At 46.9% G+C, this 20,513-nt stretch overlaps 1 protein-coding gene across 1 annotated transcript in view; it reads right to left on the reverse strand.

The window, feature by feature from the left end:
* Positions 1 to 20,513, reverse strand: part of LOC150007453 (gamma-aminobutyric acid receptor subunit rho-2) — a 29,373-nt gene that overhangs the window by 8,324 nt on the left and 536 nt on the right. The window contains exons 2-4 of the mRNA XM_090280547.1: positions 10,319 to 10,425; positions 1,359 to 1,426; positions 719 to 942 (exon numbers count right to left, since the gene is read on the reverse strand). Coding sequence (XP_090136673.1) covers positions 719 to 942; positions 1,359 to 1,426; positions 10,319 to 10,425 — 399 coding nt within the window. The remainder of the gene's footprint in view (positions 1 to 718; positions 943 to 1,358; positions 1,427 to 10,318; positions 10,426 to 20,513) is intronic.

A 20,513-nucleotide genomic window follows, 5' to 3' on the forward strand; every position in this document is an offset into this window, starting at 1 on the left:
GCTCATACACCTGCTCAGAGTAAGGAGAATATGGACCCAACCAAGAGTAGCTGCCTCCTCATGTCTATTTGAGAAGTTTGGAAGCCCAGTATCTAAGTTACAGAACTTTAACTTTTGTCTTTCTGTAGGAGATATTATGGTGTTCTGCCTGGATCCTAGCTCCTGAGGGTGTTGGCTGCTAGTGGCTCACATCTGCACCCTTCTCTTGTCATTGCTCTCAAACAGCCTCCCCCAGAGATACCTGGAAGGTTATGCCCCCTCCCCACACCCCACCCAAAGGTATCAGCATCTAATTTGGGTAAACTGTACAAGCAGGCCAGGGAGATGTGAGTAAGACTATCTACTCATTCCAGTTAGCCCAGAAGCCAACTTGCAACACTCAATAAACGGTAGCTATTTTTTAAAATCTTTATTACCAATAAGCTAGCATTTATAAGCTCTCAGGGTGAAAGTTACCTAGAAGGTTATTGCCTCCCTCAACTCATTCAGGCCCATCTAATCCCCTAACCCAGGCTTGAAATTTCCAATGACAGGAAAGTCATCAGCTACTAGGCTGGCCATTTCATCTTAGAGTGTTCTAATAGGCATCAGAGGGCATGTATCATCCCGTGTAGCCCACAGACCCAACCACAATGACAAATTCTTCAGGGCCAAAGAGACTACCCACACGTAACAGAATGGCACTGGACAAAGACTCCATGACCCCACGGTCAGTCACCTCATGCTGTATAGCACATGCCCATCCGGGAACACCCGCAGCATGATGTTATCTGTGGTGGTGTCGTGAGTGAATGACCTTTTGGAGTGAACAAAGAAGACATCGGGGACCCAGATCTTCTTTATCAGCCGGCCATCAAAGGTCATGCTCTTGTTGCTGGTGCTGGAGAAGGACAGCCTCTCGTCCTTCCAGTAATGCCGCAGGTACAGAGTCATGGTGAAGTCCTGCCGGAGAAACATCTTAGAAAGCATCCTTCCTTACAGAATTTCAGTCTGAAAATGCTCACCCCTTGATCTCCAAGTGTGGTTCATCTGACCTCTCATATCACTTGAGGAGTGTGTTCAAAGTGTCAAGTGCTGGGCTTCACTCCCAGACACTCTGAATCAGAAAGCATGGGGTGGGGCCCAGGGATCTTCCTTGAACCAACTTGCCAAATTATTTTTACCCATGAAGCTTGAGAATCCCTGCTTCAGATTTGACTGTACCTGGGCCAACTTCCAGGTCCCAGTCTGATTCCAGGCAGCTTCAGCTTGGCCCCCCAACACACCCTGCACCAATGAGCCTCATCAGCCACAGCCTTTCACAGAAGCTTAGCCTCGAGACCCCACACTCCAGACCACCCACCATGGGCACTGCGTACCATGTCCACCTCTGAGATGCTGTCCAGGCTCTCCACCTGCACATCCACACCCACTGGGATGGCAGGGCCTGCCGAAGAGAAAAGACAGCTAGTTAAGGCACATTGCTCTCCACCACCAGGCTGGGAGACAGTCCCTACCCGCTTCCCAGGGCAGCCTAGCTGGAACAGGGACAAGACAATGGTTTGAATCCTATGAGTGTCTTATTGCTACTTCCTGACGTGTTGAGTGTCTGAGTTTTTTCCATGCAGGCAGGGGCTGTGTCTGCTTTACGTGCCTTTCCTGGGCCAAGGTGGATGTTTATCCATGCTTGTTGCATGAGTCAAAGAGCTGGATTGCTACCTTCTAATCCCAGGACTATCTCTGTAGGGTAGAGCTACTCATGTTGCTCCAGTGCTTAAGTGAAGACCCTGGTCATTGATCCACTTGTGACAGATAAAAAGGATGGAACGAGGCATAAGAATGAGGCCCAAGAGCCTCTGAGGTGGGGTTAGGACACCTGCATGCCTAGGGTGGGGTTCATTCAGTCATTCAAAGTCTACCTACAGAGGACCTAAGAGGTAGCTGGGGTCCTACCCTCTAGAAGCCTTCGATATGGTGGGAGATGAGATCTTCTCTGCACAGTTAGATCACAGTGAAAGACAACACTGTACGAGGTATTGAAATCCTTTCAAGACATGTCAAATGAGAAGCATGAAAGCACATAGCACAGACGCTCAGCATTCAACTTCATCTGGCCTGTGACAAAATTTCTAAAACTGTATTTATCTGTGGGTTCCTGTTCTATTTCTTGGCTTGAGTGATGGTTATGTTGGTGAGTTCACTTTGTGATAACTTAGTGGGCTACACTCTTACAATCTGTTCACTTTTTGTATGTAAATTATGCTTTCATAAAATATTTTTTAGATTTTAGTATTTTTTTAAAATCTAGAATAGGGAAAACCAAAAACCTGTGCCTGTCAAGCATATTAATGAATGCTATTACACTCACAGGTGAAAAGTATGTGTCTGAGAGAGACAGGTGATGGGTGGGTGGGTCTGCTGGGAAGAAGGCATTGTCCGGGGTCCTCTGAGCTGTTGACGGAGAGTGCAGGACCAGAATGTCCTGACCCACGGTGGTCTGCCCATGGAGAACATTAGGGTGGCAGGGGGAGTGTGGGTCTTAGGTAATGAGAGGGACTGGACGGGACCAAGGCTTTGGCCATGGGCAGAGAGGAATGATCAGGGATCCTGACACAGAGTAGGAACTAGAAGGCTCAATCCTGTTTTAGCATAAATGCAGGGGCAGGAGGACCTTGCAGAGGTGGCCCAGGGCATGGGATTGGCTCACTAATGCCCTCCTCCCCAAAACTCCCCCATACGCTTGCTAATACTTGCAGTCGTGCCATTAAAGATTTGGGTTTTTGCCCTGGCTGTTGTGGATCAGTGGATTGAGCGTCGGCCTGCAAACCAAGTGTCACTGGTTCAATTCCCAGTCAGGGCACATGACTAGGTTGCACATCAGGTCCCCAGCTGGGGGCACGAGTGAGAAGCAACCACACAGTGATGTTTCTCTCCCTTTCTCCTTTCCCCTCTCTAAAAATAAATAAATAAACAAATAAATAAATTATTTTTAAAAAAAAGATTTGGGTTTTTGGTTCAGCTTGATAGAATGGAAGCATTTTATTTATTACTAGTCGGATTTTGTGGATATTTCCTGAGTTCTTAAACATGAAACAAATAAATATAATACTTTATATTTTTATTTTTCTATTTTCCCTTTCAGAAAAATCAAGGTGTAAGCTGATCTTTTTAATTTCCTGTGTTCCTCAACTGATGGCTTAGGCCAGGGCCCATGTGGAATTCCCACTCTAACAGCCATACTCTCTTCTTATGCCTGGCTCCAAGGGTGATCTGAAGGTGCCAGAAGTGGAATGTCCAGTGTGGGGGGGAGAACCCCTTCTCAGGGCTATTGGTCTGCCTTTCTCCCCTGAGTGACTTGTAACACAAGGGAGGGTCTGCCAGCAGCCTGCCTGGGGGCCTCGCCCACTACCCAGATTCCTGCACCCTTGCACAGAGCTGTGTGCTCCCAACATGGCCATCGAGGAAGTGAGACTGGTTAACTCCTCCCCTGGAGCCTTCGTTAGCCTGGGATATTTAATCGGCCCAGAGTTTGAGCCCTTGACCCCTGGTGGGGCTGCTTCCCGTGGAAGGTGTGCTCTACTCGACCCACCTTCCATGGGACCTGCAACATCCAGTGTTTCAGAAACCAAAGGAAGAAAACAATACAGCCACCACCCTCCCTAGACTCACTCCCCAGTGGCCTGGTTTTCAGATAATGCTCACAGTGTTTAACCAGGAGCTGGGTTTGGTGAAGACATTTTCCAGATAAAATATATCAGCTTGCTTGAGACCTGTTACTGTGTCTCTGTTCTCAGGGCCGCCTTGCCCTCCACAGCCCTGGCTGCCCTCCTAAGAAAAATCTGATAAAGCCTGGAAGGGTGGTGTCAATGCTCTGGAGGTACGGCCACATGGGACTGCAGGTCACATTCGCAGGGAGCCTGGGTGGTTGGAGGTAAACAATCTGTGTGTTCAGGAGGCTCCGGAGCTGCATTTCGGGGGACTCACACCTCAAGCTTGAAGAGAGCTAACAGCCCTGCCCTCCTTGGTCTAAGCCCAGTGGAGTTGACCTTTGCCTTGACCTCCCTACAGCCAGAGGCTAACACTCCCAGGCTCTCCTGAACTCTCCATTTTGTAGTCCTTCCCAGTCTGGTTTTGGGAGAAATTCTTCCAAATGACTGATCTTTCTCCTCCTTCTGTGAACAATTTTATGTCTTGAGTGGAACTGAGTCCTAATAGGGGTTAGAAAGAAAAGAGTCTAGTTAAACTAATGAGGCATTCATGTCTTTCCTCCTTAACATCGCTGTGGGTTTCTTCTGCTTTAAGAGAGGGATCTGATGAGCCAAACAGAAGTCACAGGCTCAAGAGGGAAACTGAGAGTCGTCATTAGTGGAGAGCTGGTTGTAGAAGGGGCTGCGTGTCTTCAGAGGGGAGAAGGGATCCCGGGAAGGGCTGCAGCACAGAGACCACGAAGGGAAGGAGTAGCCAGAGCAGAGCAGCATGGAAGAGAGGTCAGGGAGGCCGAGCCCGTAAAAGGCTCCGCCACTCAGCAAGTGCAGTCGGGTGGGAGACAGCTGGTGGAGGCGGGAGAGAAGAGTTTGACAGCGTAAGGAAAATGGATACAGGGCATGGGACATTGTAAAATCCTACTTCTGGAAGTCAGCCAGTGGTTCTCCAACTTTGTGAATCAGCATCAAAGCAGGACTTGTAAAAACCCAGCTCCCTGGGCTCTGCCCCCAGAATCTCTGGTTCAGGAGGCCTGGTGTGGGAACTGAGACTTGCACAAGTGCCCGGTGATGCTCAAAGAAGCACATGAGCCAATATTCCTGTCTTCTCTGCTAACTTTGTTGCTTAAAGTTATCACAGGAAAATTTCTCATGTGTTCTAGAAGTTGCTGTGGGGAGGCACTACAGGCACAGCCTGTAGTGCCCCTGGTCACAGGCAGGGTCCCATCCCCTGGACTTCCCTGACTCACTCACTGGCAACCAGCCCACCCCATGCTGACCTCTGGGTTTGCCTCTCCAGCCACACTCTCCCCTCTGCCCTGCCCCTTGCTGGCGAGCTGTACTCCAAGGGCAGCACCAACATTTGCAGGCCCATCCCAGTCAAGAGTACAACTGGAGGCTAAGAAACTGTAAAAATGATACTATCTTATTCTACTTCTTTGACAAATACACCTTCATATCAACTCAGAAGACGACGTCCAACTTCAGAACTCAGAGACCTCAGGATCCTGGGCCGGCAGACGGCAGGGCAGGGAGAGCAAGCCGACTCCTGAGCCGTGTTTTCTCTTCTCCCACCCATAGCTGCTCCCTGCCCAGAGTGCCTCTTGCCCTTGTGGACCCCCCCACCTCCATACCTAACTCCACCCAGCTTGCCTCTGATGACAGTCACCCTCAGCCACTGCTCAGGACCAGGTGTGCTCACCCTTACCCGTGAGCTCCCTTCTCCCTGGCTGTCCTCCTTTTTCCGTTCACTGGGCTCACCCCTTGCACATCTTTCTGGACTCATTGTGGGCATCACCTCCTGAATGAAAGGTTCTCTGATTCTCTCTCTGGCAGAACTGACCACTCCCTCAATTCCCTGACTCCATCAGGAGGGGTGTCCTACATTACTCTGTGACACTTGATTGCACTTAATCATGTATCTGTTTCCTTGAGAACAACCTATTGTTTCAGGCAAAGTCATTGGATGTAAAGGACTCCAATAGCATGGAGAAACATTGATGTGCAAGAGAAACATCGATGGGGTGCTTCTCGCACACCCTCAAAGGGGACCTGGCCTACAACCCAGATATGTGCCCTGACCAGGAATTAAACCAGCAACTTTTTAGTTTGCAGGTCAGCGCTCAACTCACTGAGCCACACCAGCCAGGGCACAATTTGACATCTTGATATGATGATTTCATTAACACTGGTTTCCCCCAGCTAGAGTGTAAAAACTCCAAGAACTGTGGCTGTCTTGTTCACCACTGAGTCCCAAATTATCACAGACCCTGCCTGACACATAATAATAGCTAAAAAAACACATATTTGCCTTTAAGAACAGTAGCATTTTGGTTGGAGAACCTAACCTAGTTTGTTGTCACCATTCTTCCTGACCATCCTGACAAATCCCTTGGATGTAATTCAAACAAATCTATGATGATACTACATCCCTCCTTTACTTCCCATCTAAACTAAGTTTGAATTATGCAATAAAAATCGGCATTGTGCTAGCAAGAATGCAGAATGGTACAGCTGCTGTAGAAGACAGCATGGTGGTGGCTCAAAAAGAAAAATTAAACATAGAATTACCATATGGTCCAGCAATTCCACTTCTAAGTATATACATACCCAAAAGAATTGAAAGCAGGGCCTCAAACAGATATTTATATGCACATGTTCACAGCAGCATTATTCACAATAGTCAAAAGGTAGAAATAATCCAAATGTCCACTGGCAGACGAGTAGATACACAAAATGTGATATATTCATATCATGGAATATTATTTGGCCTTAAAAAGGAAGGAAATACTATCATATGCTACAACATGGATGACCTTTGAAGACATTATGCTAACAAAATAAGCCAGTCAGAAGCTCTACCATGCCACTTATACGAGGTCCCTAGAATTGCCAAATCAGAGAGCTAGGAAGCGGAGGGTAGTTAGCAGGGGCTGGGGGAAAAGGGCAGCAGGGAGCGATTGTTTAGTGGATACAGAGTGTCAGTCTGGGAAGATGAAAAAGTTCTGGGATGGATGGTAGGGATGGTTGTACAACATGTCAATGTGCTTAATGCCACTGATCTCTACACTTCAAAATGGTTAAAATGGTAAATGTTATGTTATATGTAGTTTACCATAATTTTTTAAAAATTAAATTTAAATGTTAAAAACAATCAGCATTACAATATTTCTTCCAACAAATGGAGGAGAAGCCCCGGCCTCCGGAGGCCCCTCTAACAGGGACCCACCACTGCTTTGGGCCGCTGGGAGCTGAGACGAGGCATTTGCATTTCATCCGGTCCCTGGGATTATTAGAAAGCTGCTAGATTTTTTATCTTTTCTCTCTCCAAACTGAAAAGGTCATCCAAGGGGTATCAAGTCTTAGGCAAATTTCTATCAATTACTTTAAAAAATCAATCCACAAGAAAGTCTCTTTTAGAGAAGTAAAATAGGAAGAGAAGACAGACATGAGAAGAAACACCCCACATTTTTTGTGGGGAATCTTCATTCAATGACCCACTTGGCGGGCGTGAGTGCTAAGGGAAGGGAGGTGTCAGGCTGGGCTGGCATCAGGGCAGAAGGAACCCAGGCTCTGCCTCTAAATGGGGGCCTGGCACAGGGCTACCCCCAAGGAAGGAGCATCTTCTGTCACTTGCAGAGTCATCTATGTGCTGTCTGCCAGCTTCCTCCTCCTCAGAGACCCACCAGCCTCCTGCCCAGGAATGAGGTGCACCGGCAGGACAGTCAGATCTAAGCTACCTCCAGATGCTCCCAGGGATTAAAGATTCTAACAGCCACTGGAACTGCAGGCAACAGGAAGCCCCGCCAGTGAAGGCCCCATCCTGCCTGCTTGGCCAGGACTCCAGCAGTCATAAAACTACTTACTTACAGGCTTGTGGGGGTGTGGAGCTCTGACACCCCATTATGTGCTCTCTTTCCCCTCTTCTTGCCAAGTAACATCTGGACATCTAGGAAAGCCTTACAGGGGATATAAAGTGCCCAGAGGAGCAACTGCCCTGGTAGAAGGGAGGAGTGGCCCCCACTCTATGCTTTGGTAACTGAGGTCATGACAGCTGATGTGTAAGAGCCTCAGGTCTTACTGCACCTGCTGGAGGTGATGGCCTTCTTCCTCTGTAGCTTCTAGCAAAGTCAGGGCCTTCCCTAGTCTCAGAAGCTTAGGCAGGCAGGGGCTTAGTCTGACCCTCCACAAGCTAGTGGTCCCCAGCAGTTGCAGGTATAGCTACATCTTCCCATTTCTCTGTGTTTGGTGACAACAATCTTCCTCCTTTTGATCCCAGGGATATGTGTGAGGAGCTGCAGAATGTCATTTCCTCGCCCCTTTTCCATGATTTATCTGTTAATTATCTCCTGCTGGTTTGAGAGTCACTGACTTGCTTCTTTATCCCTAACACAGGGATTAGGGCACAGGAAGTCCAATCTGCTCGTCAAACACCACTTGAGAAAGGAGTACCCTGACTGGGCTGCATCCTGGATGATTCTGTTTGGAGCTGGGTTTGCCAGGAACATGGCAGGACTTCACCTGCATTCCTGAGAGCTGGCTCCTGGCTCTCCCGGCTTTTTCCCAGAGGAGGTGGCATTTTTACCAGGCTTTCAGTTTTGCAGCTGACATCTCAGGAAAAACACAAGCTCTGCCCCCATCTTTTCTGTGGCTCTCACTGAACCCTCTGGACCCCAGGCTCTTCTGTAAACTGAGGGTATTGCCCAGGTGATCACTCAGGCTCTTTCTTGCTTCTGGTAGGAAGTGACAACACATTGTTCAGAATATCAGTCAGCCCCCAGCACACACACACAACAGTGTATTCAGTCAGGGCCATGTTATGACATTTTAGGGCCCCCAGGCTTTTTTGCCTTCATGGGCCCCTTCCTCCGTAAAAAAATAGTAAACAAATCACATTTTACAACTGCATTGGTATAAAGGTGAATATACTAAAATTTTTTTCTTTACCCAAAATTTCTCTTTTTCTTCTGATTTTAAAATAAATTAAAATATTTTCAGGGGCCCTGGAGCATCGTTCGTGAGCCCTCGGGTGCTATGGCTATTCTGCCTCATGGATATGTCTGCCCTGCACTGAGGGACATACTGATAGAGGAGACAAGAAAGTGACCAGGCTAGGAGGGAGGGTCTAACCTAAGCAGCAGTGTGGCCTGGGTCTGTCATATCTCCTCTCTGTGCCTCAGTTTCCCCATCTAGGGATAATTACAGTCGTTACTTCACAGAGTAGTTGTGAAGACTAAAATAAGATTGCCTCCATTCAAATGGTGCCTAACACAGAGAGGAACCACTAAAAAGAAGTGTTAGTTGTTATTAATACTATTGTCTATTATTGTTCTAGTCACTTAGCTGACCCTCTCTCCCTTCACTGATGCTCTATAAGGAAGGCAAGGTGAAGTTTCCTGCTTGTAGGGACACCTTGCTTGGACCTCCTGGAGCAGTTCAGCTATTTCAGAACTGCTTGTTCAAGAAAACTTTGTTTTGATAAAATTCCTCAGCGATATTATTCATGGCAGGCAGCCATGGAACCAGAACTCCCAGAGAGAGGGTGGCCTCCTGGCCGAACCCACCAGTATGAGCAGCATTCCTGGGCAGGAAGACGAGGCACAGACTGTAATCTGCTGCCTACTTTTCTCCTTTTGCTCAGCAGGTATCAGAGCTCAGGGAATTGAGTGGGGAGTTTTGAGGCCTTTTAAAATACAGAGGCCTTTGGGATAAATTAATGTCTTAAGCCTTAACAGACACACAAGAGGAAATCCTGGCAGCTGGGTTTTTCTAAGTGGATGTGGATGGGGATATGCTAGGGGCTTTACATGCATTATCTGGCTTAATCCTAACACTAACCCCATTTTACAAACCAGCAAGCAGAGGTTCAGAGAGGGCCACTGACCTGTCCAAAGGTCACCCTTACTCCTTCCTGCCACCACAGAAAACACTGGGACCTCAGAAAAGATCAAGAGCAAAGATAAAGGGAAACGGACGCCAGCCTGCCTGGGTCTGCCTTGGCCAGGGTCCATCAGCTGAAGTGCTCCAGGCCTGTTTCCCCCAACACACAAGGCTGGCGTTGGCCTGTATTTTATGCTCACTGCTGTTCTCACCCTACCCCCACCTGGTTGCACAGAGAGGCCAGCTGGCTCCTTTCTTGCTGGCATGTGGCATTTCCCAGTTCCTGAAAGGGACAGCCACCAGCCATGCTGCTCCTCCCTGACCCCAAAGCAGGGAAGCTTCTTAGGGACAAGTTTGCAGAGGGGCTTTTTAATGGGGTTTTGCTAAATTGTTGTTGAAAAGCAGGGGGCCCCCTCAAAACCCAAATTTTCCAGCTAGGCACAGGGTGCCTGAGCTAGGGAGCCACTCTGGGTCCAGACTCCCAGCCAGCTCTTATTTTTTTAAGAACGGAAAGTTGGCAGTAACAGGGCCTGTCCTTTCTGAATGTAAACAGCTTAGTGATATCAGCTCCTCTTCAGCCAACAGCCCTCTCCACTCACTTCCTTCCAGCCCTTTCCTCCTTGGGAAAAGGAGTAACTCTGGAAGCAGCTGGGCTTGTCTGACTGTGAGGAGGAAAATACCAGGAGAGAACGCACAGAGCAGCAGCAGGCAGCCTTGGGGACAAGACCCAGCAGGTCAGGGGAAGGACGCGATCCTACCTCCAAAGGCAGGCCTCATGGTGAAATCGTGGTCCTCCACTCTGAGGAGTGGCTGCGGTTTTCCTTTCCAGATTTTGGTCACGTCGAGGTTCTTCTTATAAAGGTGACTGCAAAGACAAGCAAGAGGCATTTTTCCATGCACCCCCCCCCACACTGGGTGAGATTATCTGGGGAGATTACTTCTTTTAAGAACTACCATTAAATACCTCTTATCCATCAGGCTGAAAATCACAACCATGTCCCTTCCCCCCACCCCACCCCCACCCCCTGACCAGGCCCTCACAGGCAAGCAGGCTGAGGACTGGCCAGACTCTTTCAGAACCTTCCTAAAGCCAATGCCTCCCTGCAGGGCACATTTCTACCCTGACAAGCTCTCAAGTGTCAAAAGTTATGTTTAGACGACAGCAGTTGGGTTGAACAGTGGAGGAATTAAAATAGGAAGGGGGGTTTAAACATCTTTCTTGTATTATTATATATTGGTTTTATGATCAATAAGAAGCTGAGACAAATATAGTTAAAGTTTTTAAATGCTGGTTTTGTCCTAGTCGGACCTGATGCTGACATCAGTCCAGTTGGCAGCTTCTGCAGATTTGACTCAGTGCAGAGCCTCAACCCCCTCAATCCACAGCCCGCAGGGACCAAAGCCAAGTTGGAAACAGAGTTGCTCCCATCACCCAGGTGGGGAAGCTTGAGCTGGAGGAGCCTGGTTCACTCTCTTTCCTCTAATCCAGATGACAAAGGAGTAATTCTCTCTTCTCCCTCATTCACATTCTCTCATTCACACTCGCTGTTTCCAGACCTTTTCTCTCACCACCACCACCACAGGTAACCCTAAAGCAGTAAAATCCAAAATGTCCTAAGGCAATATTCTACTGACAGCACTATCACTAAATGAGGAAAAAGAGGAGAGGGAGACACAGAGGGAGGGGGAAGGAAGAATGAAAAGGAGGTAGGGAAAGAAAGAGGAAAAGGAGAGAGAGAGAAAGGAAGGAAAGAAAGGTCATTTGGACATTTGTCAGGATGTGAGATCTGATTCCTGACAGAAATATAATAAGCGACTTTATAAGAAATCAGTTGTCGTCGTTGGCAGCCGTCCGTCTCGAGAGACGATGGTGTAGCTTCTTAAGAGTCTATCTGCACCGCCGAGAATGGCTGTGCAGTCCGACTCGGGAGTGACACGGTATCTGTCTCCTCCCGTGTTGAATCGACATCTTGCGATGACGCTGGAGTGTCCTCTCCAGTGGAGCTGAAGCTACAGAGCCTGGGCAGGGTGATATGGAGGATCTGCTGTTGCCCATGCAGCAGACCCCCCCTCTCTTCGCAGCTGAAGGATCCAAGGGAAAGACGGAGTCAATACAGCTTGGCTTCAGGTGCGCCGCAGGAGTTGCCGGTGTTGACTACAACGTCAAACCGCCTTAGGGACTCCGGCTCCGGATTTTCTGTCGGGGTTTACTCCCTTAGCCTTTCCCCTGAAGAGGTATGCGGCAAGGCAGCGGAGGTTTTTTGGAATCAGAGTTTTCCTTCTCTGATGTGCCCTGACTGGAAGATCGAACCAGCGACACTTAGCTCGCAGGCCAACGCTCAATCCACTGAGCCAAACCAGCCAGGATAAGAAATCAGTGTTACTATATTTGTTATGTGTAGTTTACTTAAGGTTTGGGAAGTAAATGAAGAGATTTTGTTTTGAGTGTTTGTTAGTCATTTATATATACCTCTATTTTACTTAGTGTTTTTATCACATTTTATTCATTTCCTTTTTTTTGTATGTTTTATTGATTATGCTGTGACAGTTGTCCCAATTTCTTTCCCCTTTGCTCCCCACCTCCCTCCAGCAATACCAACCCCTTAGTCCATGTCCTTAGGTCATGCATAAAGCTTCCCTCAATATCCCCTTTTCCATTCTGTGCCCTCCTACTATGCTTCTTAATTCTGCACCATTTTCCTCCCTCTCCCCCCTGCCCCCTCCCAGCTTACCTCCCCACCATGCTCCCCATACCTATGATTCTGTTCCCACTCTGGTTGTCTGCTTAGTTTGTCTTTGTTTCCATTCTCTAGCTTCTGTTGTTGATAGTTATGATACTGTTTTCATTTTAATGTTCATAGTTTTTATCTTTTTTTTCTTAAGTAAGTCTCTTTAACATTTCATATAATAATGGCTTGGTGATGATGAACTCCTTCAACTTTACCTTGCCTGGGAAGCACTTCCTTTGCCCTTCCATTTTGAATGATAGCTTTGCTGGATAGAGTAATCTTGGTTGTAGGTCCTTGCTTTTTATTACTTTGAATATTTCCTGCCAGTCCCTTCTTGCCTGCTAAGTTTCTTTTGAGAAGTCAGCTGACAGTCTTATAGGTACCCCTTTGTAGGTAATTCTCCTATTCTCTCTTGCTGCTTTTAAGATTCTCTCTTTATCCTTAACCTTTAGTATTTTGATTATGATGTGTCTTCGTGTGGTCTTTCCTAGGTCTAGTTTGTTTGGGACTCTCTGTGCTTCCTGGACCCATATATCCATTTCCTTCCCCACAGTAGGGAAGTTTTCCTTCATTATTTTTTTGCACAATTTTTCTATTTCTTGCTCTTTCTCTTAACCTTCTGACAATCCTATGATTCAGATGTTGGCAGGTTTAAAGCTATCCCAGAGGTTTCTAAGCCTCTCCTGTTTTTTTTTCAATTCTCATTTCCTCCTTCGGTACTGATTGACTATTTATTTCTTCCTTACATTCCAATTTGTTTATTTGAACCCTGATTTTCTTTCCTTCACCACTTGTTTCATGTGGGTTTTCCTTCATTTCAGCCAGGGTAGCCTTCATTCTTTCCCTGTCCTGTTTAACTTTTTCTGTCAAGTCTGTGAGTATCTTTATCATCGATGTCTTAAACTGTGCATCTATTAAGTTCTCTATCTCATCTGTTAGGTGTGCTATCTGCTCGTTGCTTAATTGTGTCACTGGGACCTTGATCTGCACCCCCCCTTCTGGGCTGTACTTCTGTCTCCTCATCTTGATAGCTTTCTGTGTTTGCCTCTGTGATTTGGGTAGTGCCATCACACCTGTTACATATAGAGGGTGGAGTCTTAGGTATTTGTTAGTGCTGGCACCTGTTTCACTGAGTTTTGGCGCTGTATGTGGAGGAGGGGTCCAGGAAGGAAAAGTGCCAGCTGCCTCCACTTTTCCAGGTACTTCTGCCTCCTTTTCGAGACTGATAGCTTCTTCCTCCACACCAACCCCCACTGGCTTTCACAGTCAGAAGCAATGTGGCTCTATTTTCCCCAGTGCTGGAACTGCAAGCTACGTGGTCTGGGGCTGGGATCCGTCTGGTTTGGGGCTGGGATCGTTTCTCAGGTTTAAACTGTATGACAGTGTTTTTCACCATGGCTACTGCTAGCTGTGCCACTAGCCATGCCCGCCAGCTGTGCACCTGCCAAGCACTGCTCCTGCAGCTGCTGCGCCGCTCCTCTTTCTCTCCCTCCTGGCTCCGCCCCTCCTACTATTCTGGCTGATTCTTTCTTTTTTATTTCTTTGCTGAGCTTCCCTGTAGTTTCAATTTTATGTTTTGTTTTTAGTTTTTAAGTGGTTGTAAATTCCTTCTTAGTTGTGAGGAGATGCAGCATGTGTATTTACATCCCCATCTTGGCCAGAAGTCACATTTTACTCATTCTTTTAGAAAAATAAGCATATCTCTGCGTCAACTCCGTAAAAAGGAACGGGCATGTTTCATGTCCTGAGGTCCTGCTCTTTGAGACATCTTCCTATGAAATCCTTCTTAACTTTCATTTTCTATTAGCTCTGCCCAGATGGTATTATTTGATGGGAAGTCTAAAGGTGTACTGATTAGTCAAGGAACTAGTACAAATGACCCAAGGACATGGACAACAGGGCAGGGATTGATTGTGGGAGTGGGAGGAGGGGAGGGCAGTGGAGAGCAACAGGGGAAAATTGGGACAACTGTAATGGAACAACAAAAAAAAATTTTTTTTTAAATAAAAGTATACTGATTAATAAAGTAGCCATTAGCCACATGTGGTTCTTAAGTTAATTAAGAGAAAATTCATATTTAGTTTCTGCTACACTAGCCATACTTATGGGCTCAATAACCACATGTGGCTGGTAGTGTTATATTTGACAGTGCAGATATACACCACTTCCACAAATGCAAAAAGTTCTATAATTCAGTGTTGGTCTAGAAGTTGGTCTGACCCCCTCATCCCCCTCCCTTCCCACCCAAGAAGCAGATTCCCCTATAAGCCAGGGCTTCCCAGTTTATGGCCCTGCTCTCAGGGCCACCTGATCCAGCCACAGACCTCCCGATCATTCCCCCACTTCCACTGAGGGCTCTGCCATCAACTGTCCCTTCTCTCCATTCAGTCCTCCCCGTCAACCTTAGGGATGCCAACATCCGTATGGACAGCCATCCTACACTCTGGTCACACAATTCCTCAATTCCTGGAGTTGAATTCATTTGCTAAACACACTTCAATGGGGCACCTACTCTGTCCAGATGCTGTTCAAGTCATGGGGAGGACATACACAGGGCTAATAACTTTGTGGGGGAAATAAATGATAGTAAGTAGACAGATAAATAATGTAACTTCAGGAAGAGCTGAGTGCCACAGAAATAAAATAAAGCAGGGGAGAGAATAAGAGAGGGATGGTTTGGGATGGAGGGTGGTCAGGGAAGCTTTCTGAGACCTGGAGGGGAGGAGGGAGAGGGCAGACCTTGAGCAGATCTGAAGTGCACTCTGAGAGGGGATAGCATGCGCAAATGTTCTGAGGGAGTCTGGCTTGTGTGAGAAGCAGTGAGAAGGCCAGTGGGCTGGAGGAAAGCAAGGAGACGCTTCTTGTAAGAAAGGAGGCAGGAGGCAAGGCCAGGGACCAGGATACAAAATCCTCATGCATATGATCCTGAGTGGGGAGACCCATGGACTTTCTGAGCAAGAGTCAAAAGTTCTGGTTTAGGACCTGATAAGATCATTTGGCTCATGTGTAGTGGAGACTGTAGGAGGACAGTGTAGAAATGGGAGACCACTAGGAAACTTGCTGAGGCAACATGGTGCTGGGTGAAGGTGGTGGTGGGGGAGATGTAGAGAAGTGATCAAATCTGAGGGAGGTGCGAAGGCCTGGCTGGTGCATTGGGCATGGGGTATGAGGGGAAAAGATGGTCAAGGAACACCTGGGTGGATGATAGGGACATTCCTGGAGATGGTAAAAGTTGTGGCACATTTGTGGGATGGGGGTGTAGCTAATTCTTATGAGCCATCTGATTTCGAGTTGCCTGTGAGACATCCAAGGAGAAGGTGAAGAGAGAGAGCAGGCGACTCAGAAATTTCCACTTCTCTCAGCCTTGGAGATTCTGGGGGTAACTGGCGGCTAAGTGCTCAACCTTCCTTCCAGAGCTTTTAGAACTTGGTCCTCAAACCCCCTCACCTCAGCTTCCTCAGCATCTCCCCTTTTCACAGCTCATTCTCATCAGCATTCAAATTGCATTCAAGTCTCTCCCACCTTGAACCAAACTAAGCAAAAAGTGTGTCTAGATCCCACATTCTCTTCACACAAAATTTATTAGCAAGTGGCAGCAGTACAGGTGTTGTAGTTATATTCTTCTTTGAATGTTTCCTTTAAAAAAAAAGTCTTTCCCCTCCCAATATATAAATAAGTCTTGCTCTGACTGGTGTGGCTCAGTTGGCTGGGCATTGTCTCGCAAACTAAAACGTTGCCATTTCAATTCCAAATCAGGATACATGCCTAGGTTGTGGGGAAGGGAGTGGGAGTGTAGGGGGGTGGGGGGGGGGGGCGGTTCCCAGTGTGGGGTGTACGAGAGGCCACAGATCGATGTTTTTCTCATATCCATGTTTCTCTCCCTCCCCTCCCCTCTAAAAATAAATAAATTTTTTTAAAAAAATAGTAATAATTCTCCCCAAGAGAAGAAGTCCCAAAGTTCCACATGCTCCTGCCACTTCCTCACTTCCAAGCACTTCTGGACTCACTGGTGCCCAAGCCTGAGGCCCTGCAGGTGCTCTTGCTGAGCGCCGGCTTCTCCAGACAGGGAGGACAGGGCATTCGGTTTCCTCCTACATCTCTGACAGTTTCTTCTCAGTGTTCACTGCAGCCACCTCCTCATCCCATCCTTCAAGTGTCAGTGCCCTCAGGGCCTGTCCCACCTGCCTTCTCTCTCTCTCTACACTCTCATAGGCAGGCTGGTCTATGTTAGTAGTTTCACCTGTCATTAGCATCCTGATGATTCCTAAATCTATGACCCCCTGCGCTAGAACTTTATATCTGACTGCCAGATTATTCCCAGTTGAGGATTCTACAGGCAGTTAAACTCCACACATCCATACTTTGGTGAGGTGACCTAGCTGAAGGATGAGTGGATGAACATTAGATGAAATGGGGGAAGGGATTAGATGAAATGGAATGAGGCTGTAGAGGCAAGCAGGGACCAGGCCAGGCAGAGCCTTGAAGATCATGATAAGAATTTCTCCTGCCCTGGCCAGGTAGCTCAGTTGGTTAGCATGTCATCCCAATACATCAGGATTGCAGGTTCAATCCCCGGTCAAGGCACATACAAGAACCGCAATGAATGCATAAATATGTAAAATAACAAATCAATGTTTCTCTTACCTTCTTCTGTTTCTAAAAGCATCAATAAGTAAATATTTAAAAAAGAAGTTTGTCCTTATCCAAGGGAAAACACTAAAGAATGTTAAGCAACTGAAGAGAGAAGCCATGATGCCTTTAAATGAGAGGGGTGGGGGAGAAACATCAATGTGAGAGAAAAACACATCACTTGGTTGCCTCCTGTACAAACCCTAACCAGGGGTTAAACCCGCAACCTAACATGTGCCCTGACTAAAAATTGAACCTGTGACTTTTCAGTTTACAGGACAATGCTCAACCACTGAGAGCCACACCAGGGCAGGATAGTGAGATTTGCTTTTAGACAAGCCCATTATAGCTACACATCCAAGGAGGGGAGTCCAGTGTGACTTCTTTCACCCCTTTAGCTGGGATATAGGACCTAAGTCCAGTTCCCTTGAAGCATGTATGTGTGATTACGGTGGTGGTGCTTCCAAGACGCTTCCATGCCTACTGGTCTCTTCCCCAAGCCTCAACAGGGACCCAGTTTCCAACACAGTGACTGCCTGAAGGGCCAAGTTCAGATGTCCCAGCAAAGACACCCCAGGGACCTGGAGGAGAAGTGCAGATCACAGACATTAAACTGTGAGGGCTGAGAATCCTGCCCCTCTGCCTCCCATGGAGCAAATCTCTCCAGGTCAGCATAGTCCCTAGGTCCATTTAGAGGGGAGGATTAGGGGAGCAGATGTCCTGGAGTGCCAGCACCTTGCAAGAGAGAGGATTGAAATCCCAGTGCCATTAACACGAGTCTTGAATTTGTTTTTAAGGTCCCATTTACTTTATATCCCAAGTCTTAGGCTATTTGTGTGAACCAGACACCTTGGATTTATACTTCCACAGGAGATTGCCTGGCTCAGCCCTGGGACTCCAGATTCCAGGGGCCAGATCCCAAGTACCAGCCCTGGGGCGGCACAGCCAGAACCTTCATGGGAACTCCAACCCAGCCTTGTGGGGGGAGAGGGGAGAGAAAGAAGAAAATGCGTTCACTGTCCCTTTGAGCAGCAAGGCTAGTGCCATCGTGTTGAGGTTTATTTGGCAGCAATAACAGTAATTATAATGACCAGGCCCTCAGGAATTGCCCCTTTGCTGAGGCCACCCCATCATCCCGTGAGGAAGGCCTCACCACCACCCGCCCTTTTCAGTTGGAGAAATGAGTTTGGGAAAATCAAGAAACATGGCCACATAAGTAAGGGGACAGCAAAAAAGGGCCTGAACCTGGTTTCCCTGGTGTCCGGACTCTACTTCCTTTTCTAGACTCTGGGGTGGGGATGAGGGTCACTAGGTAGCAGGAGAACAAAGCTGCTCCTGGGCCTAGCAAACCTGAGCCATGATGAAAACCAAGGGAAGGATGGCCAAGGGCAGGTGGCACCAAGGGGTCAGCAAATGGGAAAAGAAATATGAAAGGGGACCCGTGGCTTACGGAACAGGAGGTTGTTATCCAGAGCAGAGCCCGGACTCCCAGGGCCCAGAGTTGAATCTATTGGCAGGAAAGCAATTCTGTGGCTAGAAGGCTGACTGAAGCAGCTGGGTGGGACAGAGTTGGAATAAAGTTGGGAGGCTGAGAAACAAGAACAGAACGAAACCAACAGCTAAGGGAAAACACGCTCAGGAGGCAGTGATTCAATAAATAGAGACACAAAGGATCAGAAAGACAGAGGCAGTCTTTTGGAAGCAGCTGTGGGCAGAATAATGGTTTGGGAGGATGCCTTGGCCAGGGGGAGGCAGGGAGATTTATAGGTTATAGTGTGTGAAAGAGTGTGTGTGCAAGTGTGTGACTGTATGTGTGTGACCATATGTGTTACATGTGAATGAGTGTGATACCATGTGTATGGTATGTGTGACCACATGCATTGTATATTGTGTGAATGCATGGAACCCTGTGTTGTACACAGTATGTGTGTATGACTGTGTGTGCGTGCATGTGTATGAGTGCGAACAGGACTTCTAAGAAAAGGAACTACCCTACAGAGAGGAAGTGCTCCAAATTGTAAGGGGTCAGTAATTTTATTCCTATTTAGTAGGATAGCTTAACTCTTGTGTCAATAATGAAGTAATTTTTTAGTCGGATGCTTGGCTGACGTTTTGCACAGCCTGACATAGCTCTGTGATTGTTTGACTACGTGCGGGTCCCAGTGGGCGCAGTAAGACATGGAACTGTGTTCTCTATTGCGACATTTTCTCTACCCCTTTTTCACCCTCTGTTCAATAGTTATTTTATATTATTTGAATGTGTATGTTCATTTTTTTAATTCACTTTAACACCTCGTGAGATGGATTTCAAGAAATTCCCCTCAGCTCTCAGGGTCGGAGTCAATCATGCAAGTAGCCGGGAATGAAACTGGGTCTTCTGAGGAGTGGCAGAGATGTGATCGGAGAGACTGCAATGGGATCCTCAAGGGTCCCTCAGGGGCTCGTGTGGAACCCCAGCACCTTTCTCAGAGAATAGACAGTTCCAGACAATGCTTTTTCTCCAGGCTGAGTAAATCAGAAGCCTATGTTCTAGTCACTGGCAAATTGTGTTCATTATTCATACCTTGCAGACCAATGTTTTGGCAACTGTAAAATAAGACAGTTTTCCCATGCTTGTGTTATGAAGCCCCACAAGACACTCCAAAAAGTGTGGCTGGGTTTTGTGGGGGGTGTTTTTTGTTTTGTTTTGAACATGGCATAATTTATTGCATGACAAAGGTCTAAAAGTCTTGCTATAAAGACATCTGTTTAAAATTATCTAAACCAGGGTTTCCCAAACTTTTTTGACCCTGAAACTCCCTTTTGACACAATACCTATGCACATTTCACAGAATTAGCACTCAAGAAAATTGCTGCACCAGATGGTCTCTGAGGTCCCTTCCAGTTTCATCAGCCTGTGATTGTGAAAACATAACCAGGCTACATCTCCCTTTCCTGCGTCCTGGATTTTTGTTTGCCTTCTGACGGAGCAGGATTAGGCTCTGCCAAGTATTTACACCTCTCACAACAGCAGCCTGCAAAGCCTGGGCACACACCTGGGGTGCTCAGGATGATCCTCAAGGATGCAAGAAGTGGAGATTGTAACTCATATTCAGAGTTAGTTTTATCTAAAAATAAGGAAGCAATTAAGCTTTAATATACATATTTACGATGGTATGTGCATGTAGTTTGTAATTAAACATATATTGGTGCAATTTCCAAAAACTGTCACTGATAATAGTGCATGATTAAAAATAGAGAACACTGAGCTAGAAAATGTGCCTCAAGATATTAGTTTATATTCATCATCACAAGTTCACACAATGCTCAGTGGAATGGGAAATAAACGTGTGACATCTCACACAAGGTGTTTATATCTTATTTACTTGCTCTTTTCTTCATGCTGAACAGTTTTTATGTCTGCATCAGGCCTGGAGTATCATGCTTTGTACATCAGTTCAAAATATTGTTCAGGAACTTTGATTAGTAATGTAATTAGTAATTCAATGATCTTGAATGCAAATTCTGGACCTACCCAGTATTTTTTGGAAATGTTTCCATTACATCTTGAAATTCCATTCACCATTGTCCTGATGTATATCTCTGGTAATCTAGC

The sequence above is a fragment of the Furipterus horrens genome, unplaced genomic scaffold (assembly GCF_987537825.1).
Source record: "Furipterus horrens unplaced genomic scaffold, mFurHor1.1.pri manual_scaffold_6, whole genome shotgun sequence".
Classification (NCBI taxonomy): domain Eukaryota; kingdom Metazoa; phylum Chordata; class Mammalia; order Chiroptera; family Furipteridae; genus Furipterus; species Furipterus horrens.